General features: G+C 46.8%; 1 protein-coding gene across 2 annotated transcripts in view; it reads right to left on the bottom strand.

The window, feature by feature from the left end:
- Positions 1–13,837, bottom strand: part of MIDEAS (mitotic deacetylase associated SANT domain protein) — a 567,044-nt gene that overhangs the window by 14,103 nt on the left and 539,104 nt on the right. For both annotated transcript variants that reach the window (XM_085627052.1, XM_085627051.1), the window contains one exon: positions 10,524–10,712. In XM_085627052.1, coding sequence (XP_085483178.1) covers positions 10,524–10,712 — 189 coding nt within the window. The remainder of the gene's footprint in view (positions 1–10,523; positions 10,713–13,837) is intronic.

Raw genomic sequence — 13,837 nt, 5'->3', positions numbered from 1 at the left:
CATATTTCCTGTAAAGTAATGTTTCCCAGGAAAGCCATGGACGCCCCTAACTTTCGTGTTGAGTGGGCTCGTGGTGGAATCGTTAATGTGCGTTTAGCTTTTTGATAACAAATTTGGATACATTTAACGATCCATCTGGCTATACCCGCTTTGGAAATGGCGTTGCCCTTGTGTTGTGGAGAGAAGGCAACAAAGAGTTGTTTAGTGTTCCTAAAGGTTTTAGTTCTGTCAATATAGTACATGAGGGCCCTCTTTAAGTCTAGTGTGTGGAGCATCCTCTCAGCGACATTTTGTGGGTTTTGAAAGAAAACGGGCAGTTCAATGGTTTGGTTTATGTGGAACTGCGATATTACTTTATGCATGAATTTGGGGTTGGTACGTAGTACGACCCGGTTTGCGTGAACTTGTATAAATGGCTCCTGAATGGTTAGTGCCTGGAGTTCACTAACTCTTCTTAAGGAAGTGATGGCAACCAGGAAAGCCACTTTCCAGGTGAGGAACTGAATCTCACAGGAATGGAGAGGTTCAAAGGGTGGACCCATTAGTCTGGTGAGGACCAAGTTGAGGTTCCACACCGGTGCTGGGGGGTGCCTTGTGGGAATCACCCGTTTAAGTCCTTCCAAGAAGGCTTTGATGGCAGGCACTCTGAATAAGGAGAGGTGCTGCTTGTTTTGGAGATAGGCTGCTATTGCTGTTAAATGGACACGTATTGAGGTGTATGCCAGATTGCATCGGTATAGGTGTAATAGATAGCAGATTATGTTCTGAATAGATGCGTCTAGCGGGTTAATGTGATTGTTGTTGCAATAAATGACAAACCTCTTCCATTTGGCTGCATAGCAAGCTCTGGTAGTGGGTCTCCTAGCTTCCTTAATGATCTCCATACAGTCAGGTGGCAGGTTTAGGTAGCCAAACTCTAGGACTTCAGGAGCCAGATTGCCAGGTTCAGCTGTTGCGGATCTGGGTGCTGAATTTCTCCATGGTTCTGCGTCAAAAGCGCGGGTTTGATCCGCAGCCTTTGATGCGGCACCACGGAAAGTTCCAGAAAGGTGGTGTACCATGGCTGGCGTGCCCATGTTGGAGCAACCAGGATGAGTGTCAGTGAGTGCTGTCGCAGTTTGCGTGCCACCAGCGGTATCAGCGGCGCTGGGGGAAAAGCGTACGCAAATTTGCCGGACCAGTTCATCCATATCGCATTGCCTTGCGACTGTGGATGTGGGAACCTGGCGGCAAAGCTTTGGCATTTTGCGTTTTCCCTTGTGGCGAATAGGTCTATCTCTGGATGACCCCACTGCTGGAAGTACGGTTGGAGTACTGATGGGTGTAACTCCCACTCGTGCATCTGGTGGCTGTGTCTGCTGAGCAGATCCGCCATCTGGTTGTCCTTGCCTGGGAGGTGTTCCGCCATGAGGAATATGTTCCTCTGAATGGCCCACTTCCACATGCTCTGAGCTAGATGAGACAACTGTGGAGAGTGTGTTCCTCCCTGTTTTTGTATGTAGTACATGGCAGTCATGTTGTCCGTCCGGATCAACACGACCTTGTTGCACAGGTGTACTTTGAATGCTTTCATCGCCAGGAAGATTGCCATCAGTTCCAGAAGGTTGATGTGCATCTTCTTTTGTTGTGTAGTCCATAGTCCCTGCTCTGTGTAATTGAGTACATGAGCTCCCCATCCCTGGAGAATCGCGCCCGCTGTCAGTATTATTTGTGGAACAGGCTCTTGGAACGGTTGGCCCTTGCAAAGGTTTTGTGGATTCCACCAATGCAGAGAGTTGTATGCCCGACCGCTCACCAACACTAGGTCTTTTAGTTGCCCGTGAGCCTGATTCCATTGACGTGCTAAGCACTCCTGAAGCGGGCGCATATGTAGTCTTGCGTGTGGGACTATGAAGATGCAGGAGGCCATCATGCCTATCAACTGCATGAACACTCGCGCCGGAAGGGAGTGTTGAGGTTTGAATTTTGAGATCAGCAGTTGCATGCTGTTGATTCTCACTAACGTTGGCTGAGCGGTGGCAGCCAGAGTGTTGATTGTCACGCCTAAGTACTGTTGTACGTGCGCCGGTTGGAGACTTGATTTTGGGTAATTTAGTGAGAATCCCAGATCGTGAAGAAGGTGAATGGTGTGGGACATGTGGGTGGCACATTGTTGTGCTGACTTGGCCTGAACTAGCCAGTCGTCCAAATAAGGGAAGACGTGAATATTTTGTCTTCGCAGATGCGCGGCCACTGTCGCCAGGCACTTGGTAAAGACCCTGGGTGCTGTTGTTACTCCGAAGGGGAGAACTTTGAACTGATAGTGATTCCCTTGAATAGTGAATCTGAGGTATTTCCTGTGTGAAGGGTGTATTGGTATGTGGAAGTATGCATCCTTCAGGTCTAGCGTAGCTAGGAAATCCCCCTGACTGAGTAGTGGGAGAACCTGTTGGAGGGTGAGCATATGGAAATGCTTCGATAGTATATATAGGTTTAGGGGTCGCAGGTCTAGGATAGGTCTGAGCGAGCCGTCCTTTTTTGGGATCAAGAAGTACAGAGAGTACACCCCTGTGCCCTGCTGGGCGATGGGCACTACTTCTATGGCCCCTTTTGCGAGCATAGCAAGCACCTCTTGCTGGAGTAAATCTAAGTGTTCGGCTGACATAGGACGGTGCTTTGGTGGTATGTTGGGTGGAGTGGAAGTTAGTTCCAGACAGTACCCATGTTGAATGATGTCCCTGGTGATGTTCTTCCATGCGGACAGGAACAGCTGGAGTCGTCCCCCGACAGGTGTTAAGTGGTCGGGGGGTAGGGAGAGGGCGTCACTGTTTGTTCTTTGGGGAGGACCTGGTGTTGCCATATCCACGTCCTCTGCCCTTGGTGCTGGATCCACGATATCCACCCCTGTTGTTTTTGTCGTAGGTGGTTTGTGTGCCACCTTTCGCATACTGTTGTGACCCCTGACCCCTTGACGTTCCCCTATTTCCAGTGCGACGAAAGGAGCCACTACGGAATTGTTGGGTTTGTAGCGCCCCCATAGATTTGGCGGTATCGGTGTCTTTTTTTATTTTCTCTAGGGTAGTGTCAACGTCTGGGCCAAATAAAAATTCTTGGTTAACTGGTAAGTTGAGGATATTGTTTTGGATCTCGGGTTTGAAGCCTGAGATGCGTAACCAGGCATGGCGTCGCAGCATGACACTTGTGTTTATTGCCCTGGCCGCTGTGTCAGCTGCGTCTAGGGCGCATTTTATGGACGCATTAGTGAGGAGTTGTTCTTCTCTAATGAGGAGTTCCGCTGACTCTTTATACTCCTCTGGTAGATGTTGGAGCAGTGACTCCAGCGTGTCATAATGTGACCTGTCATAACGTGCCAGGAGTGCCTGTGTATTGGCAATGCGCAGGATATTGGCTGCTTGCGCTGCAACACGTTTGCCCGATGTTTCAAGGACCTTTGACTCTTTGTCTGGGGGAGGAGCATCACCAGCTGTCTGTGAGTGGGCTCTTTTGCGAGTGTTGGCAACCACCATAGAGTCTAATGTCAACTGACCCCTAATGTATTTAGGGTCACCAGGTGCAGGCTTATATTTCTTTACAATCCTGGGGTTTAACACCCGGGCTCTTGCGGTGTCCTTGAAAATGTCTTTTGCAGGTTTTAGAACCCCTTTAAGCATGGGCAGAGACTTGACAGTCCTTTCTGAAGATGCGAAAGTGTCAAGCAGGAAGTCTTCCTCAATGGCGTCAGAATGTAGCTCCACCCTGTGATGAGCAGCAGCCCGTTCGATAAGGGCATTAAATGCGGCCGTGTCCTCTGTAGGAGATGTTTTAATATTGTAGAGTTGCGCATCCTGAGCATGTGGCGTGACACTTTGGTCTGTGGGGTCATCCCATGCCTGATCAGGGTCTTGTGTTTCATCGGGATCTGCGTCCCCGGGGTAGATGGTATCGTCCCCACCATATTCCTGCATCGGGTCCGATTCAGAAGGGGTTGGAGAAAAAGACTGCGGGTCTAGTTGGAGGGGATGGAAGTGTTCTTGTAGAACTGGTTCCTGCTCCGCCGGTAGCTTGCGTTTAAGAGGAATTTTGTATGGCACCTCCTCCCTGACTGGCGTGATTTGGCGCTTGTGTAGCATTAGCCTGCCAGTGTCGGCGTCGATAAATTGCGGCCCTGAAGAGTCTTGTTCTGTTAGGCCAGAGGTGGTGGACTGTGTGTGGAGGACACGTGTCCGAATTTGAAAGAGTTTCGGTGCCGATGTCGGTGGCAGTCCAAAGGTAATGTTGGTGGGCTCCGAGTGCACTCTACAGGGTGAGGTAGTGTCAGGACCCGAGGTAGAGTGGAGTGCTACCCGGTCCCGGATGCGTTGTAGAGATGCAGAGACCTGCTGCACAGCAAACTGAGATGGTGGTTTGGTGGGCAACTTGGTAGGAGGCGTGGAGGCCGACCCCGACCCCGACTTTTTTGTTGGAAGGGGGTCATTGGTTTGAAGGGATGCATCGATAGTCGAGGACTTCTTCGGCATCGGTGCTTTAGGCGTCGACGTAGCCGAGGCGGCCATTTTGACTGTGGAGGTCACAGGCTTCGGTGTCGGCGCCGAAGGTGTTGGTGCCTTGTGGTGCCCGAGGGCGCGCTTCTTTTGTGCGTCGACCGCGTCTGCTGCGGTGAGCTCGGCGCCGAAGTCTCTCTGTACGCGTTCGGAGCCGACGACTTTTTTCGGCGCCGGGGCAGTGGACTGTTTCGGCGCCTTTGATCCGACCACCACCAGTTTCGCTTTTGAAGGTACTGGAGCGATGGATGTGTTCGGGTTTAACGACCCGGTCGTCTTTGGTAATAGTGGCTCTTGCATAGTGTTCGATGCCAGGCCGGAAGGCGGGGCCGAGGAACCATGTGGGTAAGGCCCGAAGGCGATCCCTCGACCGGAGCCTGACGACGATGTACAATATCGGCCTCCGTTTCGACGGATTGGCCTAGCTCCTCGGGAGAGCTGTCTTCTTCAGCCACATAGGCTTCGTCGAAGTCCCCTACCTCGTCGACGGCTTCTTCACGTCGAAAGAGCTCTGCGTCATCGTCGTCCGATCGGGAACCATGCTCTGAAGCGGGGCTAGAAACTATTTCTTCTACACTCTCGGCGTCCTCGGTGCTGAATATGTTGGTGGGTGCGGGCGCTGCGCCTCGAGCCTTGCTGCCCGTCGGTTCCGTAGAGTTTTCTTGGATCGGAACCGCGCGCAGGCCATGCATTTCGATTCGTCTTGATCCGGCGAGAGACATTTGTTACAGACTGGGTGGACGTCGATGTGAGGGTACTTGGCGTGGCACAACGGTCACCTCTTGAACGGAGTTCTTGATTCCATCGTCGAAGTTTTGACCAATTCGGTCTGAAAGTTGGAAGAGGGTGTGGATCACTAGAACTAGTAGTCGACACCGAACGGTAACTGTACCGACGAAAACTATAGGCCTTTTGGCTAAGATAGTTGCATCCGAACCCAATGGCGGAAAAAAACAATCTGGGGATGGAGAGGATGCCCATGCGCACTGTAGTCCAGGGGAGGAGTCACCCATCTCAGGATACTTCGAAGACTCTTCCAGGACAACAATGTGCAATCATCCGGACCCAACACTAGGCGGCGATCTATGCACAGATATGAATTCAGCAGCCCACATGCCTCGAACTGAGGAATTATCACTGGGACCAGAGAAGCAGCTGCACCACGGTCTAGAGGACTTGGAATGAAGAGTTACCACTGGGACCAAAAAAGCAGCTGCAGCTCTGTCCAGAGGATTAGGAATGGGGAATTACCACTGAGACCAGAAAACCAGCTAGCAGCACCCTCTAGAGGACTTAGAATGAGAAATTATGGGATGAGATAAGCAGCTAGCAGCACAGCCTAGAGGACATAGAATGAGGAATTACCGACGGGACCAGAGAAGCAGCTAGCAGCACTGTCAAGAGGACTTGCAATGTACCGATCCATGTAGGGGAGCATTCCCTACCCCAATAGGCGCAATTAACAGCGTTTTTGTGACATTATACAGAAGGAATATGGAAGGGAGCTCATTCAGAGTCCTGTGCAAAATTTGTCAAGTCTGCACATAAATGAGAGTGCACAAACAGAGCAAAAAAATATAAATTCACACCACTTCTAATTAAACTTAGGAAAATCTTGCATCTGGAAAAAGGGTATTGCGTACAGAAACCCAAAAATAAAGGGGCATCACGAGAATACAAAATTGAGTTTACAATGAAAATAAACATCAAGCAAACAGTGGCCACGTTTACAAAATGTGAAGTAGGAGGCGGCTGGCTTAGTATATGGTGCACACTTATTTAAGTGAAGCGCCCAGCACTAATCCAGACAACCCTTATGGTGATTTTAGTGGTCTTAGACAACCATAGAAAGCTCTCCAAGTGGTAGCTGTAGAGAGCAGCCAGCCTTCAGGCTTAGTCCAGAAAGGGTGTAAAGCAGCTTTTTTTACCAGTACTAAATCATATAGTGTAGGTTAAGTGAAAAAGAACCACACAGTGTAGTTATAAAAATATGAATTTATAATAAACACTCACTAACACATTGCAATATCTCCTACCCAGAGATATAATCACAATACACACAATACTTCAACAATAGAACAGGTAAGTAGCACGAAAATACAGTAGTCTCCAGGGAGAGAACAAACCATACACTAAGAAAGTGGAATGTGAACTGCGACCGATGTTGAGACTGGACACAGAAGAGCCAGGGACCCAAGGTAAGTACCCCGGAACCCCATGGAGGCCGTGTGCAGTGTGGAAACACGACTGCGTGCTCAATACAAGTCAAGGGGAAGTCGCAGTTGCAGTTTTCAAGAAGGACCCTTCCCATAGGACCCTGAAGAAACTCCGTGGAAGATAGAAGGTTGGAGAGTCACCCCACCTGTGGATACCCCAGGAACCAGGATACCTACACCAGGGAAGCCAGGTGCATAGGGGGCAAATTGACATTGGAAACCACCTTAGACTGCAATTGAGGTCTTCAGTGTAGATGCCGCAGGCGAAGAAGGTATAAGTGTCCGGTGGAATCCAAGGGTAGATCTTGACAAGAAGTACTTGCAAGCAGAAGGGACAAAGTCTATGCCACTCGGGAGTGACCAGGAGGCAAGGAAGACCAATGACCACTGGACGGAAAATGCAGGAGAGTTGATGGTGCCCCTGTCGCTGCAGCTGTGAGGACCAGGCGACACTGTGGAAGACCAGGAGTCCTTCATGAGCTGTCCCACGTTGTTAGTTGAGAGCCAGCGGGCCGGTGTCCGGAGGAGCACCAAAAAGCCTTGGCAGCAGCAACAAATGAGATAAGCGAAGAAAGTGTCTGGACCAGCAAGGTCCAATGGACTCACCAAGTGCAGGAGAGTCAGAGCAGGCCCCTAGCAAGCAGAGGAGCCCACTGGAGCCAAAGAAGACCCCCAAGAGGACCATCAGGCTGAAGGCACAGGAGTCGCAAGAGGACATGGAGCAGCTCACCAAGAATGCAGGCCCACGGTGCAGAGGATGAGGTGAGGATGAAGATCTTGATAGCAAGAGATGCTGGGGGCTGGAACTTCTTGGAGCCCGAAAATCTCTGAAGAAGAGAGTCAACAAGCCTAGGCAATGGCAAGTTGAAACAGTGCACAGGGGTACTGCTCCATCAGTTCCCACGAGGGATACTGACTTCAAACTTGCAGAGAAGACAGTGTGAGGGAGTTGCAGAACCACCATCTGTGTTGCTGAGCCTCTCAAATTCCGTGGTACGTCAGGAGCAGCAGCCAGGGCAGCTTGGTTGCAGTGCCTACAAATGCAGGGGAGTGACTCCACTCCAAGGAAGATTCCTTCGGGTGTCTTGGATGCCTAGAGGCCTGGAGAAGAACCTATACGGAGCACAGGCACAGACAACGCAGAAGACTGGCAGGACAGCAAGACCAGGAGCAGCAGCAGCTTCTTCCCAATTGCATTCTTGGTTCCCAAAGCGAAGTCCAAAGTGCCCAGACGGTTAAAGCTGAAGAGGTTTCGGATCTGAATCTTGTCCCACGATGAATCTGAAGAGCCATCCACAAGTAAGCCCTTAAGTAGCCTAGGGAAAAGGTTGGGACGACTCTGGAATCCCTCCCAGAGGAAGGGCTGGTCAGAGGGGAGAATAATCCCATGTCCTTTGTACAGTTTTGGGCCAGAGCAGGAGGCTCCCTGAACTGGTTTCAACTGGAGTATGCAAGAAGGGCACCAAATGTGCCCTTCAAAGCAGTTTGGTGGTGCTGGCAAGTGCCCCAACCCCAGACCAATACACCAAGTCCTGTCTGGGAGGTGTTTGCACCTCCCTGTGACAAGAAACCTATTGTTCTACCTTCCCCTGCTTGAGCCTGGCTCAGCAGCAGGAGGGCAGAATTGTGTTGTGGATGGCAGCAACACTAGCTTCCTGTTAGACTCTGAAAGGCTGGTACCGGGAATACAGGGGGGGCTCCCTAGGGGAGCCCCACAGTACATGGGATCCTAAATCCAACACTGGAATCAGTGTTGGGGTAGGATTCCAACATGTTTGATACCAAATATGACCGGTATATAGTTAGACATCTCGTAACTGACTTGATGTCCACTATGTGTCAAAAATGGCTGACTCACTTACACAAGGAGAATCGCCTCCTAGGTTTGTAGGGAGTGTCCTGCTCATGCAGGGCACCCTCACACTTATAACCAAGCACCCGGCCTTCAGGACTTAAAGGCCTACCTTAGGGGTGGCTTACAGGTTTTAAGTGCAGTGACCTCAGATATAAGGAATCGTATATCTGTTGTGAGTGGTGCTAGCATCAGTTCACAGAGGCTGCAATGGCAGGCCTGTAGTCACAGTTTGAGTCATCTCTCATGGTTGGCACAGTACATGCTGCAGCCCATGGGAGACCCATGGTGTACCTATGCCCGGGTACCTTAGTACCATATACTAGGGGCCTAGAAGGGTACACCAGCAGTCAATTTGTAAGGTACCAACAGTACTTACCAAGTACAATTTAGGGAGAAAAAACAGTACTTACCAAGTCCAATTTAGGGAGAGAACACAGTGACTGGGGTACTGATTAGCAGGATCCCAGTCAGACTAATCAGAAAAACAAAATGACATCAGCAAAAATTGGGGGTGACCATGAAAGCAGATCCTACTTTCCTACAGAAGAGTTAGCAAATAATGTTAGTCATCGGCTAATAGGCTCTGAATTAGTGATTGAAAGTTTTTTAAATAAAACGGAAAAACTGATTCTATTTACAAAATGTGCACGTTAACAAATAATGTTAGTCATCGGCTAATAGGCTTTGAATTCGTGCGTTCTAAATAAAATGGAAAAATAGGATTTAAATACAAAAAGTGCACGCTATACTAGGTTAGTCAAAACAGTGGCATTAGCGTACAATACATCGCGCATAGGATTATTTAGGTAAAGAGACCAAAAAGGAACATTATTTACAAAATGCTGCAGCCTGCACAAAAATAAAATAGTGCGCAAACACAAAGGTAAAAAGCCTTTAAAGAAAGGAGAAACGTAATAGACCAATACTCCAGTGGCAGAGAGAGACCTGAAAATGTGGGACAAATAAAGGCCACAAACCAAACAAAAGCAAGCTTTTACGAACAACACATATTTGAACGAATCGCCAGCGAAGGGTGGAATTAAAACAGACCTACCAAACAGCATGCCCCGCCAAAGCACGACCTAAAACAAATATTTACTGCAGATTTTCAGCTGGTGTGACTCGTTCCCAGTCTTCTGATCCGAGTGTGGGGTTTCTTTTGAATATTACATGTGGAGGCGTCTGCAAATTATGAGCCCTGACCCGTGAGGCTGGGAGTTCCTTTTGTCTGTATGTCTGTGTATATATACTATATATACACACACACAGCAGATTTACTTCTTAATTTGCTTCTAACTTCCAATAGTTAGCTCGATGTCAATGTAATAGACCGCATAGACGTATTGTGATACTATCAATGTGTGCCTACAACCTGCATTACTGTGGTTTAAGTTGCTTTCAATATTTATGACAGGACATAAAAACTGTGAAAAAATCTCGTTTTAGCAGTCACAGATTAAAATATTTTATGCAAGGTGGTCCTAGGTATGAAAATGTTTAAAGTCCTTTGTAGTAGAATCTGTTGTGGGCAACCTGGATGAAATCAAATATGCAGAGGAATTAGGACAGTCTGTAATGTGGGGTTCACTGCAAGTTCAATGGTGAAATGCATATAGTTTCCTTCATTCTTTCGATCAAGTGAACAATTCATCTATGGTGTGGATACAATTGCAATTTTAAAGTGTATTGGGGGACACTCGTTAAAATGTAATATTTTATGGTAGAGGAAGGTGTGCACCCTCCCATTTATTGATTAGTCTCTATAAACAAGCCAGTTATACGCATTTCATGTTAAAAGGCTCACCTATGGCTTCTAACGTATCACATTGCAGGACATGTTATGTAGCAAGAAAAGATTGTCCAACAGTTTTTTGTATGCACAATTAAAGAAATTGGTAAATCACATTAAAAAAATGTTAAAATAGCCCTTACATGTTCCAGGTTGTGCAATATCTGGGTGACTTTGGGTGGAACCCCAGCTTTTCTGCGGTCATGGAACTCTTCTTCAATCTTCACTTGTACTGGCTCTTCTTTTACAACTACTTTTGGGATGTTGATCTCTGGCTCCTCGCTGTGTGCTTCTGTCTTGGGAGGGACAACTGGTGCCAATCGATGGGAACTCTTCAACAAAAAATATATATATATATGCTTAGGTTTTCTTTGCAGAGATATTTAACATCCATAATAATAATATAAACGTGAGTGCATGACAGCAGAAGAAATGTTGTAGTGGACTATTGCACTACAGATCAAAAACTTCACATAACTACTTTATATAGTAGAGGAATTGCAGCATGATCTATGTAGCCAAGTTGCATAGATATTTCACTAGAAATGCAACTACCACCGATCATTCAAACATCAATCATTCAAACCAAACATGAGCAGATTGTGCCAGTTCTGTTTAACAAAGAAGAAACATCAGGGCAATCGAGAGAAAGAAAAAAATCTAAGACTGTCAAAGTGATTAGGAGTGGAGGGCAGACGTTAAATTGGGTTAGAAAGGTAAATGGTTATCTGTGTGGTAGACAGGAACAGGAGAACTGAACATTGTGCTTCAAGAACAGTGCATGAAGCAGGGAGCGGAGGGCTTAAAATCCTATACGAAGGTACAAGAGCTTTGGGTTGAGGAGAGCAAGGCCATGTATACATCTCAACAGAGTGATGTAATTAAATTGGCAATGAGGGGAGCAGTTAAACAAAATTAAGTGGGCTAATTGAAAGACAAAAACCAGTGTTACGACGATGTTCTCACAGTACAAGAGAGCAGTTGAATATCTGGGCTGTTCATCGTTTTCAGTTGGTGCGATCTTTTGATAGCTAATAACAACCCCAACAATCAAAAGACAAAAAATGATTTGTGACAAGTCTACATAGAATCAAAGGAAATGGGACTAGCCAGAGTTACTACTGTACGTACATATAATAGAAAAAGTGCTTGGAGAAGGAACACACCAAACCCTGAAAAAAACTGCAGTAACGGGGGGGGGGGGGGGGGGGAGGGGGGGTGGTGTTACAGTGAGCAGAGGAAGATACAGATAGGGAGTCGAAGCAGCACTGTTGAATAGTTCAATAGCTGGGTCTTCAAAGGGGGAAAAATGTCAAATAAAATGGCGCTTGTATGAAACAAGGGCTAATTGATCTAGCTAGTGCATCATGGAAAACAGTTAGTTGGAGCAACATGTCGTAAAGCAAACAGAAGAGTGTTTTCCATCGATACCCAAGACACAAGTAAGAGTGATCGGAAACGGGCATTAGGTTTGTGAGGAGAGGACAGCTGGTTCGGAGTAAAACATTCAAGACATTTACGGGAATAAATGGAGAGAAAAAATGGAAATTATTCAGGAAAACAGGGATCCTAATTTGATTTTTAACAGGTTTACGTAAATGATTTTGGAAAAGTTCGGCAGGAACAATGAAAACTAAACAAAGATAGAGAATACAGTTAGGTTGAAGGGATGATGTGAGTTGGGAGAAAGGCAGAAGGAGAAGCTGTATGACGAGACTTTAGTACATTATAGGGGTACCACCTTTGTTACAGCACAACAAAACGGGCATGGTAGTAGCAGTAACGATTTCCATGGCACTGTCATCTTAGGAGCTGTCCCGAAAAAGAGCTTTCAAGTCTCTCAACAGTACAAAGTCACTTTTTAAAGTGTCAACATTGGCCACCACATTTTGCCCATATAACTGCTTACCATTAAAAGAAAAGAATGCATACAAGATGTTCACAAGGAACTCTATGAACTCAGGGTGCCCAGGTCTTTTCAGTGGCCCCAGTTGTCCATATCGGATGTTAGTGATGTAAAACCACCCACAAACCGGAATAAAGATTTGCCAGCATGTCCCATTACAGGGAGGGCTCATCACCCTGGAGAATCCTCACTGCGCATCCGAGTCTAGGAGAACACTTCTTCATGTACCTCACCGATTTAAAGTCCCTGCACTTCCGATCAGTCTTTGACTTGGAAGGATATCCTTTGCTGAGACCTAAGAGACCGTATTCTCATGCAAACCCTTACATAGCTTCAAGAGGATTATAGCCATCTACAATAGGCGCTTTCTCTGGCAGCCCCTCCTGCTGGTTTAGGAGCTGGACTTGGGAACAAAATTACTACTGTGTATGTCTGAGCCATCATTACCTAGCAGTCAGGCAACGGAGGACCTCACGGTATCTGGTCCGTCAATGACTGCCTTCTTCATTGATGCTCTTTACTTCAATCAATCAGGACGTTTTGTTTGGCACAGAAAGGCCATACAAGAATCAAATACATCACACAATAAAAAGATCACACCCGAAATACCAGCGTACACAATGTAATGAGCAATTAAGTGTAAGTATTAAAACAACGAGCATAAAAATATCAATCACTTAACAAGCACTGTAGAAATTACAATGCCATATGCGCCCCAGATGACTTGCAAAATATACCAAGAAAAAAAAAAAGGATTGAAACATTGCTTTCGCGAACCTAAACCTTCATGGATTTTTTGCTCCTCACTGCTGCTTTAGGAATGAGCAAACACAATGGCAGACATCAATGCTGACAAACATCTAAAGGTAGAGTAGAGCTACCCTACACTAGCAAAACCCAAAAGACTTTAAAATTGGCTTTGAAAAGAAGTTAAAATGAGGTCTATAAAATTTACAAAAAAACATGAAATGCAGCAACGTTTGCTTTGACGACACGTTGCAGGGATAACCCTCAACTGAGCTGCGTGGAGTACATGAAACATAAGTTGCGCAACACCATACCTACCCTTAAACGAAACAAAAGAGATCTCTCCCAGCGGGTACTATCTACAGTTACATATGTAGCAAAGCTGTCAAGGGCCAGATGGGTATAATAGTCTTTAATAGAGCTTTTAGTAAGTTCACGACTCAACCTTCAAAATGGACAACGCCCATGGAAACTGGCCTTGAATTTCAATTTATCATTTTTAATGAGATTGGTGGGTACCTTAAACATATCAGACAAACCCAGTTCATTCAGGATTTTGAAGACATCGCCCAACCAAGGGATTGATAAACCCTTTTCCATTTTGAGACAATCTAAGATTATATCCCTATTCAAGCATGCCTAAGGGTTTGTCTAGATGCTAACCAAGAACATAAGTGGAACTAACCTGGTCAAGTCTGAAATATATACAAGGTTTAATGGGAATTAGTGAGGGGAAGCTACAGGAGCCTCCTACAAATACGGTTTTCCTCTACTTGTAGGGCAGCGGTATTATAATAACCCCAG

The sequence above is a fragment of the Triturus cristatus genome, chromosome 9, assembly GCF_964204655.1.
Source record: "Triturus cristatus chromosome 9, aTriCri1.1, whole genome shotgun sequence".
NCBI lineage: Eukaryota > Metazoa > Chordata > Amphibia > Caudata > Salamandridae > Triturus > Triturus cristatus.
This window is presented reverse-complemented; position numbering and strand designations above follow the sequence as displayed.